Here is a 25,589-nt window from a genome sequence, read left to right as displayed (position 1 = left end):
ATTTTATCATACTTTTTAAAAGTCAGATGCACAAAGCAATGGATTTCTAGAACAAACTGCAGTAAGAAAGTAAGCAGATAAGTTAAATTTAAATGGATGTGTGGAATTTTCATCTCCAAAACACATAAATCAAGATATAAATTGTCAAGAAAATATAGTATAATATTTAATATAAATACATCTTCTTATCAACTCTAAAACACCAGAGCAGCTAGAAAGATAAAATGGTATCAGAAAAAGGAAAAATAATCATTTTAATTTTTATCACTTTCACTAAGCAAAAGTTAATTACTGGTGCATGTAAAAGTAGTTAATTACAAATCTACAATTTATCTGAATATCATAAGTTATTTTAGGGGACAATTGTAAAAAGTTATATTTTGTATATATTAATGATATGAATATTAGGGGAAATCAAGTTTATTTAAAATTAGAAGAAATAAAAGAATTGTAATACATGTTTTACTCTTATAGTTTACATTTACTAATGATAACAGATATAGGCAGTTTATAGCATAATTTCTATGAAAGAATTGTATATACAATACCTACAATGATGGGGGAAGTGGCAAACTGTGTGTAGAAGATGGAAATAGATGAGTCTGATTTATTATAAGAAGATTTTGTGTGGATGAATATGATAGTACATTGTTTGCCTATAAAAAGAGGCATAATGTAAAAGAAGCAGGTGCTGTATGACTTCATTATGGAGTGGAGACTCCAAATTAAGCAGTGCTCTGTTTTCTTTCTAGGATGGGTTCCTTCTTCGCTCCCAGCCTTCCGGGCATCAATATCCTTCGACTCCACACATCTATGTACTTCCAGTGCTGGGCCGTGATGTGCTGCAATGTTCCTGAAGCCAGGGTTTTCAAAGCTTCCAGATCAAATAATTTCTACCTGGGCATGCTTTTGCTCATCCTCTTCCTGTCCACCATGCCGGTCCTGTACATGATCGTATCTCTCCCACCATCTTTTGATTGTGGTCCCTTCAGGTCTCTGGTCTTTCAAATTTGACTTGGACAGAGTATTCTTCTAAGGGTAGAAAGGGGAATGATCACACATTTTATAAATTAGTTTTTTTTTTTCCCCAAGCAATGGCATTTTGTGTTGGTAGAAATGATATCCTTTAGATATTCACCATCATTATGGGACCTGGAAAGACTTAGGCAAATCTATTTATTTTCTCATTCAGGAATCATAAAAGGGGAAATTATTTTTGTTACTGTAGGCTCTGACTGGGTAAATTATAAACTATGTACCTGAACTGTTTCCATATTAGGGGATAGCTAACAAAAGGTTTGATTAGTCTGAATGTGAGATTTGCTGATGCTTGACCACCATATCCAGACATAGTCCACCATTGCTTCTTCTCATGTGGATCAACCCACACCAGGATGGGGCATGGAGGTTGCCCACATGTTACATAAGAGGTGGAATCAGTGAACAACAATAGTGACTGTTACAATGAGGGTCACACAATTTATCATTCGGAATTCAACATGTAAGCAAAAAGGTTTAGTAAGTCATCAGTCAAGAGTCAAGAAGGTTCTTTGATCCAAGTTGAAGCTGTACTTTCTACAGTCCTCTAGAGCCAAGTTATTGTTCTGACACATATTGGAAACCAAAGTTCCTGGGATCTAGAGGATAGGACTTTATTCTTTAAGTGTCCTTAGAAATGAATCTACCACAGGTCCCTCCAAGAATTTCTACATGTGGAGTTACTGACCAGCATGCATTTGAAGGGAAGGAAATGAGAATATAAAAACACATGAATGACAAGCACAATGCTGTAAGGGCCACTTTAATTTCCCTCCATGCTGTCAGACCCACATTATTTTGTTAAAGTCAAAATGCTCATCATCCATAGATTTTGTACAATGAGACATTTTTCACTCTGATAATACACTGAGTTATTGCTTTACTGGAAAAGAAAGAAAATGTTAAGCCAAAGGATATATCAAAACTAGTGGGTGGGTGTTCTGTTAAACTCAGGAAACTGATGTCCACAAGCCCCATTCTCTCTCTCTCTCTCTCTCTCTCTCTCTCTCTGTGTGTGTGTGTGTGTGTGTGTGTGTGTGTGTGTGTGTATGCTTCCAAGTGGGCTGAAATAAATAATGCAGAGAGTGACATCTGGAGACTATATATGAAATTACAGTCTTAAAGGAGACATTTATCTTAATAAATCTCAGAGTGCAAAGTTCAAGAAGATATTCAGAGTCTTCAGTTAATCGCAAATTACCTGCACAACTTAATATCAGGGTAAATTTTAAGGCTACGTGCTTTTAATTGGCAGTTGATCTTTCTCAATAAAACATATAACAAAGGACCTTAGTGTTTCATAAAGAAAACCGAGGATGTAAACAAAGCTGCTGGTTACGCAGATTTAAAATACCGTTGAGTCAGAGCGCAATTGCAAAATGTTAGCCTGTAAGCTTTGATCTCTCTAGCTTTGATCTCTCTAGCTTTCCTTATGTCACACACTGAGTTACTCTGATTTTTGCCAGGGTGCAGGGCTGGGGGTTGAGGAGTGTGGGTGTGTGGAATTTACAGTGGAGCAGGGTATCTGACTTTGACCAAGACTTTCTTGATTAGCACATTTAGGTAAATTGCTTGGTAAATATCACTATGTTGAGGTCAAGAAAAATTAAATATTTCCATAAGAGGACTGGAAAAAGGGTATGTCTATATTGCTTAGCTTATTTGCCTGTTGGTTTCCTTCTTTTGGAGAAAAAAAAAAAAGTTTACTTTGCTTCTTTGCTCCACCAGTTTGACAGGTTTATTGTGCTCCTCAAGGCTTGCTGTCCTCAGGAACTCTGAGTTGGGAGTGTCTGCCTCCCCTGCTCAGTGAAAGCTGCTTGAGCCCATCTAGCTCCTGGGTGGGCAACAAGGTGGCAGACATGACTGTGAGGCAGGTTAATGTAGTCGTTACCCTGATAAACAGCTGCTGTCCGGTACAGATGAGTTTTCAGGGCTATCTTCCTCTTTCCATTCCTCAAAGCAATTTGATGAGATATTCTGGCATATTCTGTAAGACCTAGCCACAGAAGGTGATTTTTGTAGAAAATTGTTTCAATATAGTGAGTAGATTTCCCTTAAGTTGTTGGCCCGCTTAGAAATGATTGCTTTGATGTTCAAGACAATTCCTCAAATTGTTCCATCTTGTTTTCCAACACTTCCCCCACACAGCTGTGTCAATAATTCTGAACAATTTGTCATTCTTTAGGTTATCACAGGCCTCCTCACTTATGTTTTGGCAATTTTTTAAATGTATTTCAATCTTACTGTAAAAGTAATGACATATAATTATCCTAGAGAACCTGGAAATTGTAGAAACATTTTAACATTGAAACAAACAAGTTCCATAACCCAAAGACCTGAAATAATGACTCAACATTTTGGCATTTTATATTCATGTTTTCCTTTTATGAAAAATTCTTAAGATAACTGAAGTCCTACTAGTGTATGTACAGGTTTATGTAGACCTTTAACTGTAACATTATGCTGTGACACTGCTATTATGTCTCACTCATTTGCAATTAGACTTTATGTGACTTATCTATGATATGTGAAGCAAAAAAAAAAAAAAAAACAAATGACAAAATACTTGGAGTCACTTTGTTGAATGACAATATTTGTTGAATTCAGAGAAAATAATATCTGATTTGGGACTGGGGGTTGTGTATATTGAGTAGTTGAAAATGTTTAGAGTAGAAAACAAAAGGAAGACAAAACATATTGAATGTTACACCAGCCTTTAATCTGAGGATCCATACAATTTGTTGAAATACAACAAATATCTTTTGAAGAGTGAATGTTTTTATTATAGGATCAATATGAATATATAGAAAAAACTAACCTGACATTATTAATATTCTATTGCACTTTTAAATATTCTATATTGTTTAAACTCCCTGATTTCATTGTGCTAGTTGATAGCAGCTGATTTTCCTGTCAACTACATATGTCTTAGCTGGTATTCTTGAGGGCCTGTCCAGCAAAGGAAACCCTGAGAAGAAAAGGGATCCACTTTCAGTAGGGTTACCTGTTAGCATCTCTGATGAAGGTGGTCGGTCTGGTGGTAAATGAGGTGGAAGCTACTGCATGGAAAGAGATATTGGATTATTTGTGGTTTTATTCCACTAAACTATTACTTGTGCTCATTTTCAAAGCTAATTAAAAATTAAGTGCTCTCTGCACTCAGCTCAAAGAGAGTCTTCTTTAGCAAGAACAGCAAGCAGAAGAGCAGACTGAGGAGCTGCATACAAAATATATTTCAATCAAAATCTGTCAGTGTTAAATTTTTTTCTTTCCATGTTGTGGCTAATTTCCTAACTGCTGTAACTTTCTCTGTGTGTGTGTGTGTGTGTGTGTGTGTGTGTGTGTGTGTATGTGTCTATGTGTGTTGGGATAACATTTCTTGTAACTTTTTTAACATGTTGGCAAGATGAGGTTGAAGTATTTGTGAGCTAGAGCTAAACATCGGATTCCTAACCTGAAATCTAGGTGATATTTGAGAAATATTTCTAGTTTTCTTGCTGTAACCATAATTGCTCCAATTGTTTCACACAAACGTCTTTCTTTCTTTCCTCCTAGTGGCAAAAACAGGATGTTCGAAGTCATTGGTGAGACCCTGGAGAATGATTTCCCAAGCTGGATGGCAAAGATTTTGAGACAGCTTTCCAACCCTGGACTGGTCATTGCTGTTGTTCTAGTGATGGGGTATGTGCTTCCCCTTCTCAGAGAAAGAGCCTTTGTAATTTGTTTCCTGACTCCTTTTCAGTTTCGGCCATTTTCAGCTTCTTCCCTTTCCCAAGGGTTGGCGCTAACCTAACCAAATTCAGCTCTGAAAACATGTTGGTGGAAGCTGAAATTCATGAGCCATATTCTGATCCTGTTGGATGTAATTCACAGCCATCTGCATCTGTCTTTGCCTCCCCAGGATTATAAGATTTGTTCCCAAGTAACCAAAATAATTATCAGTAAACAGCTAAAGCAAGGGAAACATAAATGCTAAATGCTAAATCTAATCAGCACATTGAGCTTCCCCCTGCAACACAGCCCCCGCCTCTTGTTCCATAAAGCAGATGGTTGTGAATATACAGAAATGATGAGCCTCTAAGTCGATATTCCCCTTGAGGGCCCTGCAGGCTGTATTTTAGGGCTAATGGCTCAAGGGGTCTTAAAAATCGCTCTGTCCTTGTTATTAGAGGGCTGTTAAAAACTGTGTCCATAATAGCACAATCAGAGAAAGGTCTTAGAAACATCTTTTTCCTCTACCCCTTTAAAGTCAGAAGTGATTTCCAAAAGGGAACTTGGTAGGAGACTCTCATTTCCATCTAGCTTTTATTGACTGCTGACTCTTGGCCACAGCAGATAAACTTACATAATCCAAGTAAAAATATGGAAAGTCTGGAACTGCCTGTGCTTTCAGCCAAGGAGGTCAAGCGTTCCCCATCTCCAGGACACCTGGATTGGATTTTTTGAGGGTTTTTTTTTAGATAAAGGTGAAATGAGATATCTGAGGCAGAACACTCAACACTGATGTGAAATAAATAAGCTGGGATGCTGAACCTGTTATCACCATCCTGGGTAGGTTGTGACGGCAGGGGTCACCTTCAGTGTGTAAGTTAAACTGACCCAGCAATAAATGAGAAAGATCAACATGGTACTAGACCCTTTTACAGTAAATCCTGTACTCATGCCTCTACATGATGATGCCTTCTATGAGGGAAAGCTAATAACCCATAAGGATAATTAAACAGTAAAGCAGATTACTCTTATATATTACAGAACCTTGATCATGAGGTGGTATTAAGAATGTGATAGTAAATCTCTGGCACAGATTTGTTAGAAAATTACCTGCTGAATGCAGCATCTTTCACCAGATGGCCCTTGGAGTGATTTTCTTTCTCTACATTTTCATAATATAGTGGCTTCTGAGAGCACATTAAAAAGTATCCTGTGGCCTTTGATAGTCAAGGTCCTTTAGTGATATAAATAAAATCTTGTACAACACACACACCAGAAAAGTTAGGTTTTGTTACAGTGTTCTTAATTTATTGAGAGACAGATTTGTTTTTAAGCAAAGGAACAACATCATTTGAATGCAATATCTGAAGATCTAATAAAACTGTCTTAAGAGATGGAAAGATAATTAATGCTGCTGCTGTTCTAGACACTAACCATAGATGACTCATTGAATTTCCACAATAACTTAAGACATTGGTTTCATTCACCATATTATCAGATATATTTCTAAATATTTCCATATTTGGAAGATCCCCAAATCAAGTGACTAGTAAGTAAACTTAAAGCTCATGTCTTCTCACTCCTACTTTTTAATCCCTCCACTCATTCATTCCACCAAGGAGAGCATGGGATCCCTGGAACTGTCAGAAGGTGGGGAAGCACTCTTTAGTAGGCATGGTTTAGATGCAGCACATGTGTCTTTTAAAGGGCCAAATAGCAGCTATTTTGAACAAGGCAAAATTGAGGACCTTATAGAAATACTTGTATAAATACTTAAGATGTAAAAAACATTCTTTAGTTAGTTCATTGCCATAGAAAACAGTCTGGGAGCCAGATTTGATCTGGAGGCCTTAGTTTACCCACCCTTGATACAGACAGCCCAGATGAAAACTGCCCATGTGTGAGAGTCAAAAAGATGTTCAGAAACACTGATTTTAGCTCTGAGGTTTTGATTTAAACCCCAAATTTCAGTTTATTACTGATTTTATTTTTTCAGGTCCTGAGGTCTCTTATTTTATAAGCCTTGTGCAATTGTCTTGGCTTTTTATTACCTTTAATTAGAGAATGTTACAGTCTTTTTAAATTTCCCCAGTGGACCATATTAAATCCACTTGGATGGTGTTTGGGTATCTGAGCAGAGTTCAGGTTGCTTTTCTCTGGGCAGTGCCATTCCCTTGGAGCACAGGAAGTGATTTGTTAGGAATACTCATTTAATGTGCATTCAGAGGCAGGAAAAAAAATGATGGATAAATAGATAATTCTGAATTGGAAATGATATGTGAGATTTTCAAGTTCACCCTTTAAATCTCTCTCTCTCTCTCTCTCTCTCTCTCTCTCTCACACACACACACACACACGCACACACACACACACACACACACACACACACACATGCACACAATTTATTGAGCACCTATTTCATGCCAGATATTGTCTCAGATGCTTTCATGTGTGTAATTTCAGTCAAATTCCAGTTAATCATACAAGAAATAAACAAACCCCAACTAAACTATATCAATAATTGTGCTGCTAGCACCAGATGGCTCATAAAGGATATTATCTGGCATGTTCATGAGCAGAGGAAATGTGTTCAATATCCAGTTCTTTGCAACAAAGAGCAATATCAGCTTTTTTTTAACTGCATTTTTTTCTTTGTTGTTTGTTCATTTTGTTTTAAGAGAAGATGAGCATATTTATTTTTGCAGAATTGTTGGGCTGAAATTTGCTCTTTCTAGAAATGTAAATGTCATTTGAAATCCAGAATCAGTCCTTTATAAAATGTTTTCTTTTTGAGGGAGAAAGAAATGCAAATAATTCGTTCTGTGGAAAAAAAAAATCCACGTTAATTAACTATGCCTCTGAGGGTGATATTCTTTCTTAGTTGTAAAGGCCAAAGGAGGGAATTTAAGGCAGAATGTCATTTTCCTTTTTATTTGACATATTCCCTAAGCTTCAGTAGATTTTCTATTTTTTTAGACATCATTACTATCAATTTAAACTGTTTTTAATTTTAATGTAAACTGATTTTAATACATTTCCAGTAAAAGGCTAATATTAGGCAGTGTGGAATAGTGAATAGGGTTCTGGCTGGTGGATTAGGAGCTTTTGGGCCCAAATTTCCAGCTTCAGCTTAGTCACTGTGTAAATCTGAGTGCATATCTTTACCTCTCTGGACTTCAATTTTTATCCACAAAATAAAAGATTTCTAGTAGCAAATATCTTCATGTTCACTCCAGCGCTGACATTCTATGATTTAGTTAATAAAAATTGAAGAAGGATCTTGAGGAACTAAAAAGGCCATCAATTTTCTTGTTTTCTCATAATTTAGTTTGACCATCTATTATCTCAATGCCACTGCCAAGGGCCAGAAGGCAGCAAATCTGGAACTAAAAAAGAAGATGAAACTGGTAAGATACAATTTATTTCATTAAAAATATTGTCTTCATTCATATCAAGGAGTAAGAAACACCAGGAAATGTCATTTTCTTCTCTCCTTTTTTTGTATTGTGCAGCAAGCTTTGGAAAACAAAATGCGGAACAAGAAGATGGCAGCTGCCCGTGCAGGTTGGAGATGGGTTCATGCTGGCGATTTTGTCTTAACTGACAGTCTTACATTTTGTTTTTACTCCCAAAGAGGCATTCAATGGTGAATGGCATATTGCCCTGAGCCAGTTGTTCCACATCCTCACCTTCCATCTCTAGCTGTTCTCATCCATCACATCCCAGGATTTGATTTGTTTTTCAATAGTGGGAAAAAATCAGGAATGTAAATTTTGCAGTAGTGATAAAATAAAAAGTGACCTACTGTTATGCTCGAATTCAGGACCCCCAAAGACCACCAGAGACCCAAGATCGATGTAAGCAGCAAAGAGGTGTTTATTGCGAGCTAGCTCGGTCCTCCGCGTGCACACACAGCAACTGGTGACGCTGAGAGGTCCGGAGCCCAGGGTTTGCAGCATTTTTATACATTTTTGGAGAGGGCAGGGACTTTACATACATCATAGCAAATCATCATCACACACCGCGGGAAAATCAAATAACAACTCTAAAATATGATTAGCACATTCACTGGTGGGAACAAGTTGGGTAGGGGTGATTGGTCAGAACAAAAGGGGTATTGGTTTGAACTGATTGGTTTGAGCCAAGAGGGGTGTACGTGCTGAACTACATGGTTTCCCAATATGTTATCAAGCACCATAAACTACTGGGAGGGTCATCTGGCATCCCAGGTATTTCCCTGTCTCATGCTGATTGGTGGCTACTAGGGGGTTGCTATGGATCTCCACCTAGCCTGACTGAGTCAGGGACACCTGGGGCAGCAGATCTCTCCTATTATTTGTAGATAAACAACTTAGCAGGGTGGGAATGTGCCTAAGAGTGCTCTGTGGGTCTTTCCAAGGACAAAGGTCATGTCCCTTTCTTGGACAGGCTTTGCTCTGAGGTAGAGGCTGGTTTTTCACTATGAGTGACATATGATGAAAACAACCCTCTAGTTATATATAAATAGTAAATATATCTAGTGTTCATTTTAACTATTTTTATATATAGAAAGACACTTTGGGAAAATCTCCAAAAGATCCTACTTTGAGCTAACCATCATTGATATCCAGATAGCTCTTATAATCCTTTAAATGTTCTTTTAAAGCCTTCCTTAATTTTAAAAACACAGAGAGGCTTCCACATCTCCAGATTCAACCAATTGTCTGTTGAAACTACTTGGGAAAAAATTATGTCTGTATTGAACATATACAGACTTTTTCCTTGTGAGTTCCCTAAACAATACAGCATTACAATTATTCCCATAGCATTTACTTGGCATTAGATATACTAAGTAACCTGATGATTTAAATGTATAGGCAGGGTGTATGTAGGTTATATGCAAATACTACATACAAAGGGTTTGAGCATCCTTCCATTTTTGTATATGTGGGGAGTGTCTGGAACTAATCCGCTGCAGATACTGAGGATTGACTATGTTGGAATAAAGCAGATTCCTATTTGCAAATATTTGTGATGTACCATGAGTCTCTCATGGGAAGGGGGACACCTAATAAATGTAGTGAAAGTCTTTTCCAACTTTTCCTTCATTTCTAATTTTAAAATTCTGTATTATTAGAACTTTTCCCCCATTTAAATAATTCAAAGAAACTCAAGTCGATTAGTTGCATTTAGAAAAGAGCCATTTTAGTCCACACAAATGAGCAGGGGAGAGGAATGTATGGCTTCAGGCTACTTTTAATCCTACATTTGGAATGTGATTAGGATTGAGCCCATTTCTCTGTGAATCTCCTAACACTAGGCTTCTTTCACATTAGCTGACCTCCATGACAGCAAGAATGGATGTAGTCACTTTCAAGGTCCTGTCCTTGGACTGCAGTTTTCAAAGGAACTGAGAATGGGATTTCCAAGTAGCTCCCTTGGAAGAGAAAAGGAACTTCTTTCCCAGAAATTTCCCAGTGTCTCCTCCTTTAAGCTTGACCCCAAATGGGTCCTGTGTGTCCAACTCTGAACGCAATATTATGTACAAGACAGGTCATTATTTCCTGTCATCATTCCCTAAACAAGATAGTATTACAACTATTCCCACAGCTTTTACATTGAATTAGACACTGTGAATAATCTAGAAGTATTGGTTAGATGCATATACTGGGTAGATGTATAGGTTTTGCGCAAATACTAGGCCATTTTATAGAAAGGGCCTAAGAATTCTCAGATGCATAGAGAGTTGCTGAAGCCCGTCAGGACCTGCCCTTGGAATGGGGCTTGGTCATTTTCACTGAAGCACATGGAATGCATTGGAGAGGATACATCTGCTTAAGAAAAGGGAAGAGGATGACAGGTGGCCTCAAACAACCTACTTTCAATACATAATTTTATTGTCTTATTTTATGTTGATCTTTTTAGAAATAAAATTATTTTTCTATCCAGCAAGCAGAAGAATAAGGTCAATCCTTAGATACTGAATTGAATGATTAGAGTGACTTACAACTATTAGACTAGTCTTTTTATAAAACATTTTATTTTTTTTATCAGTTCTGTATGTGCACATAGTTTAGAGCTACATAGTTCTACAAAGTTTATTATGAAAAATAGCATCTCTTCTCACTCTCTTAGACTGTTGTGTCCTCTTCCCTGCTCCCCACACCCAGTACTCAAATACAAACACTTTCAACTCTTGGTTGGTTCTTTAGGTATTTGTCTCCAAATTGCACGTTGTGATTTTTTGATTTCTTAGTTTTATTATCAATTAAAACTATTAACTATGATAGAGATAAGGATTTGGCTTCTTTCACACTTAACCTCTCTATATATTATGTCCATTTAGTTATATTATTATTTTGGTTGGGACAATGTACTTTCATACGAATATGTACATGTTCCTTGGCTAAGTTATGTAATAAACTCTGGCTATTTGTGCATGTTTATTAATTTTGTCAGGATTCACAATTATCTCTTTTTAAACACTTTATTATTTTTCTATGTATTTATCAGCGATTCAATCTCTAAATCTTTTATTTATGATATTATGCTCTAAATATATTCAGACATATTAGACATTAGGTTTTTTGTCCATTTCATTTCTTTGAAGAAATCTCTTCCAGAATCTTCTGAATTTCTCAAATCTCAAGTGGTTCCTCTTTCTATCTGCTGTATAGCTGTCACCCTGAGATTTCCCTTTATTGTCCACCTGGAAGGAACTCTAGTCCTCTATCTTGTTTGAACATCCTTGCTTCTGTTTTCCCCCCAATTCCCCTTATTTTGGTTTGTTCACATGTGTTGGGAAAGTAAGGGAGTGTGAGAAGCAGTTTTTCTGAGACCTTGCATGTCTGAAACTGTCTTTTACCCTCCCATTTGATTGATAGTTTGGGTACAGAAAATACCCATATCATTAGATTAAAAATATTTTTCCTTTAGAATAATATTCCTTCAGACCTTTCGATTGCCTTCTAGATCTCAGAATTACTATTGGGATGTCTAAAGCCATTTTGAATCTTAATCTTTCTTGAGTGACTTGTATTTTTGATAGTCTGCTTTACCTATGTGGAAAGTCATAAACTCTTTTCAACTCCAGTGTTTTGAATGTCATAATGGTATATCTTACATGGATACATTTTTATTCCTTGTGTACTTATCAGTAAGTACTCAGACTCTTTAGTTACATAGAATTTTCTGGAGTTGTTTGTTGATTTTTTTTTCCATTCATTTTCTGTGTTCTCTCTTTTTGGAATTTGTATCATTTGGACATTGGGCCTTTTGGACCAGTTTTTCCATTCTCTTACTTTTCTTTCTTATCCTCTCTTCATCTCTTTGCTTTACTCCTGAATATTTCCTTAACTTTAATTTTCAGTATTTCATTGCTTCTTCACTTTTGCTATCATAACTTTAATTTCTGCAAGTTGTTTTTGATCTGTAATTGTTTTAAGCAGCGTCTTTTTCTTGTTTAATGGCATCATTGCCTTGTTTTCTCTTCATGAGAATATCAAAAATTGTAAAGTTTCTTTGCCTTTCATGGTCTTTGTTTTCTCTAAGTTGATTTGTCTTTTCTTGGTCTCCTTTAGAGCTTTTTCTTGGATGGTCTGTGGTCCTTGACACTCAGGATGCTAAGCAGGGTTTGCACTCTCTAAGCTTGTGGGTGGGGTTTGAGGACAGGTCTTCACTGCAGGGCAGTATATGGGCTCTTTGATGAACTGCTGCCAGTGTCTTTAAGTTTTTCCTCTCTGGGACAGAAAAGTCATTTCCAAACTTCTGCCTGGAGAGTAAAGATCTGCCTAGCAAAATCATAGCACCTGAGAATGGAAGAGTGCTTACATAGTTCCCTGTCTCTACTGTGTTACTCTTTGTAGTCTTCTAGCCCAGTCTGTTTTATTCTTTCTCCCAGTTTTCATTCAGGATAAAGAAGGGGGCAGTTAGTTACCCATTTGTGCCAAGTGGAGCAGTAGACAGGGATTCCCAACTGCTTCTCAGACAGCTAAAGTCTTTTCTTTGTATTGATTCTTCGCTTCCAGAATTACCATAGCTGCAAATTCCTATGTCCCTTGGAGACTTGACTGAAATTGATGTTGCTTTTCATCGGTTCCCTCTGCTGGCTTAGGATTTCAGGATGTTTTGAACTGATAAATCACATATTATTCATTTATCTGCTTGTTAGTTTCTAAAATTTCTGAATTGTTTCAGTTCTCTCCTTCCTTGTAGGTTTTTACATATTCTCACCCTGGGGGAAAAAAATCTTAAATATCTTGTTTTGGAGAGGCAAAAGTTAAATCCAAGGCATTTACCTCCACACCCCAGGCGAACTTCTTTCATATCCCTCCACCAAGAGGAACAGTGATCTTCTCTCCATCCTGATTCTGCACAATCCATAGTGCTTACCTGTTGGGATAGAGTATACCTTGGTGGAAATTGATTAGCACTATCTAAGTCTTTGCAGAAGATGACCAGGGAGAAACATGAACAGGGCTTTTGTATAATTTAACTTTATCAACCTAGCTTTTAAAATGGTGAGTGGAAAATTGGGACATATAAGATCTGATTTTAGTTAAAGCTTATTGTTACTTTCATTGTTTAAAATCATGGTAAGATGCTATAGCATGTATTTATCTGATATTTTCCAATAATCTGCACAACTGTTCACTGAATACTTCTAAATGTTCATGGATAATGTGAAACCCTTTTATCTGAAAAATTTGAAAGGCATAGATTTCAATATTCATTATGTAAGCAGTAATTAATAAATATTACCCCCCAAAGTAAATGTTCCTTCTCCTGTCTTTAGAACCTGTCAAGGCTTTGTAAAATAAGAAATATATAACTATTTTGGATATAAAAATGCTAAGTATTATAGCAAAGTGAAACACATTTTGAAGATACAGATTTCAGGTTGCCTCATTCAGAACCATTAAGGACATTGAAAGCAAAATTTTTGCTTAACTTGTACATTTATCTCATTCTCTCTCTTTAAAACAGCTGCAGCTGCTGGTGGCCAGTAATTTCCAGAGCTATCCTGGGGGCCCAGAACTACTCCACACCTTACTGCTTAAGAACAATGTGCTGCATGAAGGCCCAAAGAACAAGCACAGGGCAGTGGTGATTCCCTGTTCTATTCTGATGGATTATCAAGCTCTTGCTTATAGGTTAAGGCATGGTCAATCCTCCCTGGGCAAGAAGGATTTCCACCGTCTTCCAAATTATGCTTTTGTTTTTCCCCTGAACTGCCGCTTTTTCTCCAGCTCAGTTTCCCTCACAGTTTTCCAAACAAATTGAGCTTAAAAATGGGTGTGATACAGTAATGTGTGTTACTGGATATAATTGGTAGGTTATTTATTATTTCTTGTCTGTAGGAATCATCTTTCCTATGTAGATTGCAAGCTATGAGCAGGGGTTGTATCCTTCTAACGCTTTTATATGCCTGGTATAGTGCTGTGCACAGGTAGGCACTGACTAAATGCTTGTTAATTAAATTGAATCAATTTAACTTACAGCAGTTGCATTCTGAAACAAAAACTTCTGTTATTGGCACAAAAATGCTACTATAATATAATAAATAAATTATTTATCAATGGACGGAGTTTATTATCTCATTAGGTTATAATGCAGATGAGTAAATAAAACTAGTGTTGATTTCTACTTGGATCATTTTTGTAATGTGTGGTAATAAGATCAGAAAATTGATTTGCTGTGTTGCCAAATTTAGAATGTGGGTGCCACCCCTTGCTCTTGATCTGCTTCATGAGGATCATGAGAGATGACAAACCGTCTCTGAAAGCATCTATCTCCTAAAGGCCATGTACTTTCAGAACAAATGTTAATGTTATAAACATTCAGACATGATAGACAAGTTTAAATCTTCCCATGAAAATAATCATTTGAATTATTATAACACTAAATACCCTCCTGTTTTCAAATTTAGAAATTTTAACCTTCCCTGTCTCCAGAGAGCTTTTCAAAATATTTTCACATTACTGCATTGACAAGGATCTGAAATTTTGAATTTATATCTAAAACTGTCTATGGCTGGTCAGAAAAAACCTTACACTAGATTGATCGGATTGTCATGGCTTATTTCTGTATTGCTTTTTTATGATCAAAGCCATAGGGAAAATTTTAGAAGGCAGAGAAAAAGACAAAAATTTAGACTGCACGTTTTATTCTTTCTCAGAGGAATAAAAAAAAAAACATTCTGACAAAAATATGCAAAAAGCAATACTTAACACATACTTTGAATTATTTCCTTTGGCTTCTGAGAAGAACATGGTAAAACGATAGCCAGAGGTTTATAGTAACAAAACTTTAACCTGAACTATGTTTTCTTATCCTGCTGGATCCCTACAAGTCTCAAGGTTAGAAATATATAAAAAAGAATAAATAAGCGAGGATTTAAAAAAATGAGAGACTTAAGAATGAGACTGGCAGGTGTTCTTTGTTCTCAGTGCCTGTGTGCACTTGAATTTTTGGAAGAGACTTTGAGACGTAATCATATCTTAAACACACACACACACACACACACACACACACACACACACACCAAGAAAGAGAGAGAGAATAGTCATAGTAAGATTTTTTAGAATGAATCACCTTGGCTACTTAGCTTTATCCACCTACCTTTTCCAGGACTGGTCTGATGACTCCATGATATGAATAATAATAATAAAAAATGTACCCAGGAAATACTTTACCTCTTCGGGAACTTAGATATTATATTAATACATGCCTCCTTCATAGACACCACTAGAAAGTTCTCATACAAATACTCATGGCTATTTAAAAATTTATAAGGATGATACATATTTATTACAAAAATGTGGAAATTTTTAATAGAATAAAAATGTGAAAGAAACTTTGCAATTCCACCACTCAGAATAACATTAATTAATATTTTGGGGTATTTTTTCTCCATATTTTATTTTTCTATTAATTAATTAATTAATTTTAATTAGGTATATATGACAGCAGAATGCATTTTGATTCATTGTACACAATTGCAGCACAACATTTCATCTCTCCAGCTGTACACGATGTAGCATTTCACCCAGCTTTCTCATATTTTTTACTGACCCATTATAATTATACATAATGGTGGAAATCATTATATATTTATGCATGAACACAATATAACAGTAGAATTTGGCCAATATCATTTCCCAGTATTTCCCCTTTCCCTCCCCTCTTCCCTTCCTGTGGTCCTTTTTTCTGTACTTTATTGATCTCCCTTGGATTTCCAGGAGATACCCCTCCCCCACACTTTTCTCTTATTTTCTACTTCCTACATATGAGAGAAAACATATGACCATTGAATTCCTAAGTTTGGCTTAACATGATATTTTCACATTCCATTAATTTTTCTGCAAAGGACATAATCTCATTCTTTATAGATGAATAAAACTCAATTATCTACATATTCAAGAATACAAACAATAATAAATGCTGGTGAGGATGTGGAGAAAAAGGAGCACTTTCATACTGTTGGTGGGATTGTAAATTAGTACAGCCACTATGGAAATTAGCATGGAGTTTCCTGAAAAGATTAGGCATGGAAGCACCATATGACACCCCTATACCATTCCTTGTTATTTATTCTAAAGAATTAAAGTCACCATAGAATAGTGTTATGTACATACACGTGTTTATACCAGCACAGTTCACAATAGCCAAACTATGGTGTATTTGTTTTTCAGACTTATAAATACATACAGATTCAATTAAATAGTTTACATCATAACATATGCCTAGTTTTATCATATATTTTCATTTAATATTTAATATAATGTTAATATTATAATCACATACAGATTCAAGAAAATAGTTTGCCTTATAATATATGACTATTTTTCTTACATTTTCATTTAATATTTCCCAATGCCATCAAAGTGACTTTAGGACATTTTAAAATTACTACAGCTTAAGTTGTTAAATTGTTTTCTGTTGCATGGTTAGATTGATCATTGATTATTTCAAGATTAAATACTAACTTTAAATCTTGTTTCCTTTAAAGAACATTTTGTGAATAATGATGAATTATGGGTACAGAATTCTAAATCAGTATATTCACATTTTTAAGGCAGTTTTGGCAACTTACTGATATAATTATATTACTTTCTGTTACTTTAAAATATATTTCCTATTTTGTAGCAAGTATCCTTAGAATTCATTCAATTTTTCTCATGATACCATTTTTTTTGTACCTGCATAATAAGCTCTTTTTGGAAACTAGTTCAATTTTTAAGAATGTTTTAAGAAAAATAATATCATTTTTTTGGAAGCCAGATCTCATGTACTTTGTCAGATCAAGTACTATCCACATTTGATAGCCAATCCAAGACGCCATTTGGGAAATTAACATTTTTTCCTTATTTGATTTATGAAACATTTGGCCATAGTTTTATTTATTTATTTATTTGGGTACTAGGGATTGAACTCAGGGACACTCAACCTCTGAGCCACATCCCAAGCCCTATTTTGTATTTTATTTAGAGACAGGGTTTCACTGAGTTGCTTAGCACCTGGCTGTTGCTGAGGCTGGCTTTGAACTGTGATCCTCCTGTCTCAGCTGCTGGGATTATATGCATAGGCCACTGTGCAAGGCTACATTTATGTTCTGATTGTTATTAAAAATAGCAGTTCCAAAATCATGTCTTTAAATAAAACAGAGAATTCCTGCTTTTTCTTAATTTTTTTTTTTTTGTGTGTGCTATTCATAAACACCATGTTTTTCAGGTTACTATTGTGATTCAAACAAAAAGTCTGGGGTGCACCATAGCATCGTATCTATCATTCGTATGAGTAGTCAAATTCCTTGTGGATCACTCACTTTGCATTATATATGAACCAAAAGCAACGAACTAAATTTGAATGGAATTAAGATAATTCATAAAATAGCACATTAGTAATTGGTCACGTCAAGTAGATCATGACATCCAAATATGTCCAGCTTGTCCAGAGTAATTTGAGCACTGAGTTCTGATTGACCATTTGGAAATTTTGCCAAAGTTTTAAGGGAAAAATACCATCATAAAAGGAGATTAGAATATCCATGTTCCCTGTAAAATTCTAAAATCGTCACTCTCCATAAATCATCTGAGAATAATTGATCAAGTTCATCAATTACTTTCTCACCACCAAAGCCATTGCTGAGAGAATAGTTAAGAGCAGAGGAGAAAAAGGTCCAGAAGAAGTGAGACCACAGTCCATCTTCTGAGTTAACTGCCTTTTAAGCAAAGACATCATGCAACAGTCAACACATTATGTTTAAGGGAGTGATGAGGATAAACTGGAAGAGAATTAAAAGATGATAAATTGCTTCAGACAGGAAAACATATTCACCAATTTGTCAGAAGATTCTTAAAAGTTATTTTGGATGGCTGATCTTCACAGGTAAAGAAAAGTTCTGAACATCTGTTTTTCCATTAAGACAGAATATAGCAGTGCTTCGTTTAGATAGAAAGGAATGGAAGCAGGCACAAATTAGATGATGCCCGTTGCAGTAGGAGGAAATGCCCTGAATAAGAATTTGGAAGGTTCTAGAGTTCAGGATACTAGAGTTCATTTTCAGCTAAAATCCTGGAAAGGAGGAGAAGATTCTACTCAAAAACTTACTAAGTCAAAAGTTAGCATCTCTCCTCAGCTTTATTCCATGTGCCATATTGTTTCTACCAAAAACAGGAATAAAATATTTGCAACTAAAAAAGAAAATTGGCTCATAGAACGGCTATGATCTTTGAAAACCTTTAAATCTTTTGGAGGTAGATGTTGTATAAACTTAGCCAGCTCATTTTCATCTACATAGGTTCTTATCTATGTGTCTCATTGGCCCTGGTGGGCTAGAAGCTCAATGTTCTATTGGCCCTGATGGGCTTGGAGCTCAGGAGTGACCTGCTGTATTGGTGAAAGATGAATACAAGGTGGAGCTGTGGAAGCCATCTGTGAGTGATCTTATTCACAGCAGCTAGATTTCCATGATTTCCCTCATTCTCTCTTTCTGATCTCACTGAAGATAACCTGTGTGAATCTAGACAGCCAACCAGTCTTCAGGTAAGTTGGTAACACTACCCACACACTCAAAAAATATTGTGGGGTAATTAACGTCAGGCCTCTGGAATCTGGCATTGAACATAGCCAATCTCTTTCAACAAAGAGTATATAAACAATAAATAACTACAAAAACATATAAACTGAATAAATGCATGAGTAAATTTTTTAAAACCTGTACAGATAATGACTACAAAAGGTAAAATAATGTCAATGTGATAGAGTTGCAGGGAGGGCTGCTTTACAAGGTTATCAGAGAAGCTTATCTGAGACTAGGGAGTTGAGATAAGAAGGCACTTCTGTGAGTGACTTTGATTACTTTAGACCCTGTGGGGAGTGGAAGGGATCTCATAAAAAGGGATCTAAATTACCACTCACCAGACAGTTGGGAAATCAACACTAATTTGCTTATTTTAGAGAAACAAACATCACTTTAAAAATGCTTCAGAATATAATCCATACCTATTCCACAAATCACGTTTTATTAAAATCAGCATGATTGAATGAGTATGATGACCCAGGCCAAGAAATGACAAAAAAGAGAAGAGTTCTCTATTCCACATGCTAGGCTTTTTTAATCACATGAGAGCCAGTTTGCTGCATATTGCTTTAACTGAGATCACAAACTAAGATGCCAACAATAGTCAAGAGAGTATCAGAAAAAGTGAAGCTGTCTTGTGTGGGCTATAACGAAATGTTGATCACGTGTCGGATCTTAGGGAGCACCAACTACAGTCAGCCCTTCACATCCTTAGATTCTCCATCCACAAATTCAACCCACTGCAAATAGAAAAAAAAAATTTTTTTTTAAACAATGCGTCTAATACAATCAATCAACAAGTACATGAAAAAATGCTCACCATCACTAGCAGTCAGAGAAATGCAAATCAAAACTACCCTAAGATACCATCTCACTCCAGTAAGACTGGCAGCCATTAGGAAGTCAAACAACAGTAAGTGCTGGAGAGGATGCGGGGAAAAGGGCACTCTTGTTCATTGCTGGTGGGACTGCAAATTGGTGCAGCCAATTTGGAAAGCAGTATGGAGATTTCTCGGAAAGCTGGGAATGGAACCGCCATTCGACCCAGCTATTCCCCTTCTCGGTCTATTCCCTAAAGCCCTAACAAGAGCATGCTACAGGGACACTGCTACATCGATGTTCATAGCAGCTCAATTCACGATAGCAAGACTGTGGAACCAGCCTAGATGCCCTTCAATAGATGAATGGATAAAAAAAATGTGGCATTTATATACTATGGAGTATTATTCTGCATTAAAAAATGACAAAATCATAGAGTTTGGAGGGAAATGGATGGCATTAGAGCAGATTATGCTAAGTGAAGCTAGTCAATCTTTAAAAAACAAATACCAAATGACTCCTTTGATATAAGGGGAGTAAACAAGGACAGGGTAGGGACGAAGAGCTTGAGAAGAAGATTTACATTAAACAGGGATAAGAGGTGGGAGGGAAAGGGAGTGAGAAGGGAAATTGCATGGAAATGGAAGGCGATCCTCAGGGTTATACAAAATGTCATATAAGAGGAAAGGAGGGGTAAGACAAGATAATACAAATGGAAGAAAGGATGTACAGTAGAAGGGGTAGAGAGAGAAAAGGGGAGGGGAGGGGAGGGGAGGGGGGACAGTAGAGAATAGGACAGACAGCAGAATACATCAGACACTAGAAAGGCAATATGTCAATTAATGGAAGGGAAACTGGTGTGATACAGCAATCTGTATATGGGGTAAAAGCGGGAGTTCATAATCCACTTGAATCAAACCGTGTAATATGATGTATTAAGAACCATATAGTGTTATGAACGACCAATAAAAAAAAATAAAATAAAAAAAAAAAAGACCAACTGACCATTGTCCAGATCAGCAACACTTTATCAACTCAAGAGCAAAAATAAACCATTATCATTGCAAAAAAAAAAAAAAAAAAAAAAACAATGCGTCTATACTGACCACATGCAGACTTTAAACACTATACAGCAACTATTTACACAGCATTTACACTATATTAGATATTATAAGTAGAGAAGATTTAAAGTATCTGGGAGAATGTGCATAGTTTATATGCAAATTACCTTATTTTATATAAGGGACCACAGATTCTGGTATCCACAGGAGTCCTAGAATGAATCTTCCACAGATACCAAAAGACTACTATACTTAGATTCCTGCAAATTATTGTAGATGTAGTGCTCCAAGGTTTTCTGATTTTTAAAGAGAAGCTAGAAACTCAATTATTATGGCTCATATTAAAATGCTTTAATGTTAACAATTAGTACAAATTAATATAAACATAGTCTATTGGCAAGCTGCTGTCCAAGAGTCATCAGTATACACACTGATATTTCTGATATTAAAAGTTCTTTGAATAAATAGCACTTTTCTGCACATTCAGAAACTATTTGTCAAGGCTTTCCTCATCCTTTTCTTTGAAAAATGCAATTTCATTCCTAGCTCCCTAAAACATTTGTTTTTTTCCTGTACAAAAAACCATAGAGTTGAGGGTGGCTCTCAAAATATGCTACCACAAGGTGGAGCTCAAACTTTTTTTTTAATAGTCTTATATGAAGTTAACACTAATTAATGCAAATACAGAAACTTATCTGATGGCATCTTAAGTCATTTTCTGCTGATATTGCCTGTTTTGTTAAGAATCGTCGCACTGACTATAAAAACAAGGAATGAACAAATAATAAATACCCCTAAAGTCCAGTATCAGTCTAATTTTTAATTTTCTTTTTATTTTATACACTTAATTTAATTTACTTTTTATAGATTTATACTGCAGGCAGACATGAAAGAGCCAGAAGATAATAAATTTGGAACTATTGGAAATTATGTAGGTTTGGAATACACATTTCCAATTTAAAACAGAAAATAAATAAGCCCCAAACAAATTATGATTTTCTAAGACAAAAAATATGTTTTCATTAGGCAAAGGGAAACCAGTGATTTGTCTCTATTGGTCTGATGTACCTAGAGAGCCCTCTCCAGCTTAGACAATGTCCTCTGTAGGTTTTTTCTTCTTCTGCCCTTGGAGTTTTGGTGGACTTTACTTTTCAAATACATTGCTTTTCATGCCATGTCTTATACTGAGAAGTGGTTTGCTTGTTTGCTTCTTGTTTTATTTTCTGGTTGCTTCTGCTGTCTGGAAAGTGCTTTGTTGGGTGCACCCAGACTATAGGTTGTTTTGAAAATTTTGTCTTCAAATAATAACTTTTGTTTCCAGGTTCAGGTGAAATCCAAAGCCTTTTAAATAAATTTTTCCAAATCTTTTCTGCCATGGTTAATAATCTATTCTTCTGTGATCATAATAACACTAAATTAGGCTTCCTCTACCACAGGCACTGTTATGAACACCTGGCACAGATTCCCTCATTAAGAGCCCACACCAGTCCTGAACTTGCATGAGGAGCATCCTTGTTTTACTGGTGAGGTCCTTGATGGGGGGAGAGGCTGACAGGGACAAGTCTCTGCAGCTGCCCTGGAGCTGAGGACCAGCTGGGTCCAGTCTGTGTTCTTATCTGCTAGGCTACCATGCCTCCCTAAAATTTTGCATACATGTTTCATGGCCTTGTCTGAGTATTTATAACTTATTATTATCACAGTATTTATGTATCTATTTGCCCTGCTAGAATTTGAGCTCCTGAAGGTCAGAGGCTAAGTCTTGTCACTGTATGAGCTGGGGCCAGTGCTGGAGCTTTCCACACAGCACAGAAGCAGGTGCCACAAAGCAATGGTGAAATAAATAGAATCCAGAGGCCAAGGTCAAGGTGGAATATCTACTGTGTACTGTCTTTTATCCTTTGTGACCTCCTCTGTAAAGCATGACCTTCCTTGTAAAGCCTGGAGAAAGACAATAGTCCCCCCTGCCACAAATATTTTGTGTGTGGTGAGTTGAAATCTGTGAGATATTTGGTTCCGGATCTAGCCCCTGGAACTCGGTGTGCTAAGAATTATTACAGCTGACATTTGATAAGGATGAATCTTGTTGAATTAATATTCATGAGACTTACATACAAGTATATTGTAGTTCTTAAGACAGTTTTCTAAGTTTTCAAAAAATGCCTAGTGAAATTATTAGTATTTTACTGTCAATTATGTTTTGAGTAAAGAATCTTTAAGGAACTCAATAGTTGAATGGATCAAGGAAATGTGGCATACATACACAATGGAATTTTACTCAGCCAGAATGAAGAATGAAATTATGTCATTTGCTTGTAAATGAATGGAATTGGAAAATATCATGCTAAGTGAAATAAGCCAGACTCGGATAGTCAAGTGTCAGGTATTTCTTTCATATGTGGAAGCCAGAAAAAAATAAAAGAATTTTTTTAAAAGTGGGACTGTCATGAAAATAGAAGATAAAACAGTAGAGTAGAGAAAGTGGAATGGAGGGGTACAGGGGAGGGATAGGAACTGTGGAATGAAAATGACCAAATTATGCTATGAACATGTCTGAAGGTATCCCAATGAATTGCACTTTCATGTGTAACTATTATACATCTATTAAAAATAAATTCGAAGGAAGACCAACAAAGTAGAGAAAAAGGATCAGGATGAGAGTGGTGGAGAGTGAAGGGGGTAGTAATTGGGAATAGGGATTGAAATGGAGCATATTATGTTATATGCATTTATGAATATAACCCTACAAATATGTAAACCTGTAATGCACTAATAAAAACACCAATTTTTTAAAATCTTGAGGATTAGTTGGTGACTAGCACTCATAAACAAACCTTGACTTATATGATATATCCTTCTAATACTGGAGCGTGCACACACACACACACAAACACATACATAAAAACACAACTTTATATATAGTAAGTATAAGCAGGAAAATTTATAATGAGAAAATAAGACTAGTAACCTTGTTCTGCTTTTCTTATATCTAACAAATACCTGTGTTATAGTTTGGATGTGAGGTGTCCCTAGAAGCTCACATGTGAGACAGTGCAAGAAGGTTCAGAGGAGAAATGATTGGGTTGTAAAAGGATTAACCCAATCAGTGAATTAATCCATGGATAAAAATTAACTGTGTAGTAACTGAAGTAAGAAGGTGTGGCTGGAGGAGGTAGGAATTGGGTCGTGGCTTTGGGATACATATTTCCACACAGCTCTCTATCTCTCTCTCTCTTTCTGATCATCACGTGAGCTGCTTCCCTCCGCCCCCCATATTCTTCCACCATGATGTCTGCCTCACCTTGAGACCTGAAAAATAGAGCCAGCCTTCTATGGACTAAGATCTTGAAACCATGAGCCCTTAAATAAACTTTTCCTTCTCTACAATTTTTTTGGTTGGGTCTTTTAGTTGAAGCAGTGAAAAAGCTGACTAAAACAACCTGTGAACCTCCTATTAACTTTTGCTAAGATAATTTTTGGTTTTCAATCCTCATAGACAAATTGAATAGCTTTCCCTTTTTGCTTTATTTCTCGAGGGGTTTTCTTGAGATTCTGAAAAACGAGAATTTCCCAAGAAATAATGAGGAAAGGATTTCCACATTGAAATGTCAGTATAGGAGGTCTGGGGTACTGTTCCCACTTTTACTGCTGGAAAATTCTCATACTTTTCTCATAATATGAGTTTCCTCATAAATTGAGGATGTTGACCTTTTGTGTTTCCAGAATTTCTCATAATTTCTCATTTAAGTTCTCCATTTTATGTTTCAGTGTGGCTGAATCCCTTAAAATATATATTCTGCTATAGCTAGATTTTGGTGTGACTGGGAAAGATCATATCCTTTCTACTGACTTGAAATATGCTTAGCATTTCCATTTTCAAACTTCATTGCTGTACTACAGATAGAAGTAGAGGCTCTTACAAATGCAGAGTTGGAGACAAAGGAGGTTCTTTAGAAGAGAAATGGTATTAAGTGGTTTCTTTAGCTTGTGTCTGGGAGGTAATTTGATCACCAGTGGTTTGGTTTTTATTTTTATTTTTTATACATGAAAATGAAACATTCTTATAGCAATAATTGCTTTAACATATGAATCAGCACTTTCTGATTAAATGTTGGGTTCCATTATTCTATGATATTGAAATGACAGACCATATAACTGTTGGCAACTTTCTTTGCTTCAGATCTCCTAAGCTCACAGTTGCTAAGCTCACACCTTCCTCATGACCTACACTCTTCCAGTTAACAGGTGTTTGTCAGAATCTTCATCTCTTAATTTCTTTATGACATTCACTGCTTTGTTATTAGAATTTGCATATTCAATGCTTTTTAAAATTTTATTTATTTTAATTAGGTATATATGACAGCAGAATGCATTTTTGATTCATCATACACTATTGAAGCACAACTTTTCATTTCTCTGGTTGTACACCATGTAGTGTCACACCATATGTGCAGTCATACATGTACCTAGGGTAATGATGTTCATCTCATTCTACCATCTTTCCTATACCCATGCTCCCTCCCCTCTCTACCTTCTCCTTTGCCCATTCACAGTTTTTCCATTTTTCTCCACCCCCATTATGGATCAGCATCCACTTTTCAGAGAGAATTTTCAGCTTTTAGGTTTGGGGGATTGGCTTACTTCGCTTAGCATGATATTTACCAACTCTATCCATTTACCTGAAATGCCATAATTTTATCCTCTTTTAATGCTAAGTTGTTAGAGTCTGTAAACAAGTCAAAATAACACCTGGTATTTTGCCAGGGGAATGTTAGAGATCTTAAACAAGTCTGGATGGTGCCTGGCAAAATGCCAGAGGGAGTGGTTTGAGAAGTAACAAAATCGAGCCATTAAGTGTGGAGATTCCTTATTGGTTGACTGATGTATCTAGTTTATGTTAA

The 25,589-nt window shown here is 36.1% G+C and overlaps 1 protein-coding gene across 1 annotated transcript in view; it reads left to right on the top strand.

The window, feature by feature from the left end:
• The window catches only part of Tmc1 (transmembrane channel like 1), a 114,471-nt gene extending 100,735 nt beyond the window's left edge, over nucleotides 1-13,736 (top strand). Inside the window, exons 16-20 of the mRNA XM_077797332.1 lie at nucleotides 753-992; nucleotides 4,594-4,719; nucleotides 8,078-8,156; nucleotides 8,262-8,313; nucleotides 13,714-13,736. Of these exons, the coding sequence (XP_077653458.1) occupies nucleotides 753-992; nucleotides 4,594-4,719; nucleotides 8,078-8,156; nucleotides 8,262-8,313; nucleotides 13,714-13,736 (520 nt within the window). The remainder of the gene's footprint in view (nucleotides 1-752; nucleotides 993-4,593; nucleotides 4,720-8,077; nucleotides 8,157-8,261; nucleotides 8,314-13,713) is intronic.
• The last annotated feature ends 11,853 nt before the right edge of the window (nucleotides 13,737-25,589 follow it).

This window comes from Urocitellus parryii, chromosome 4 (assembly GCF_045843805.1).
Source record: "Urocitellus parryii isolate mUroPar1 chromosome 4, mUroPar1.hap1, whole genome shotgun sequence".
Lineage (NCBI taxonomy): Eukaryota > Metazoa > Chordata > Mammalia > Rodentia > Sciuridae > Urocitellus > Urocitellus parryii.
This window is presented reverse-complemented; position numbering and strand designations above follow the sequence as displayed.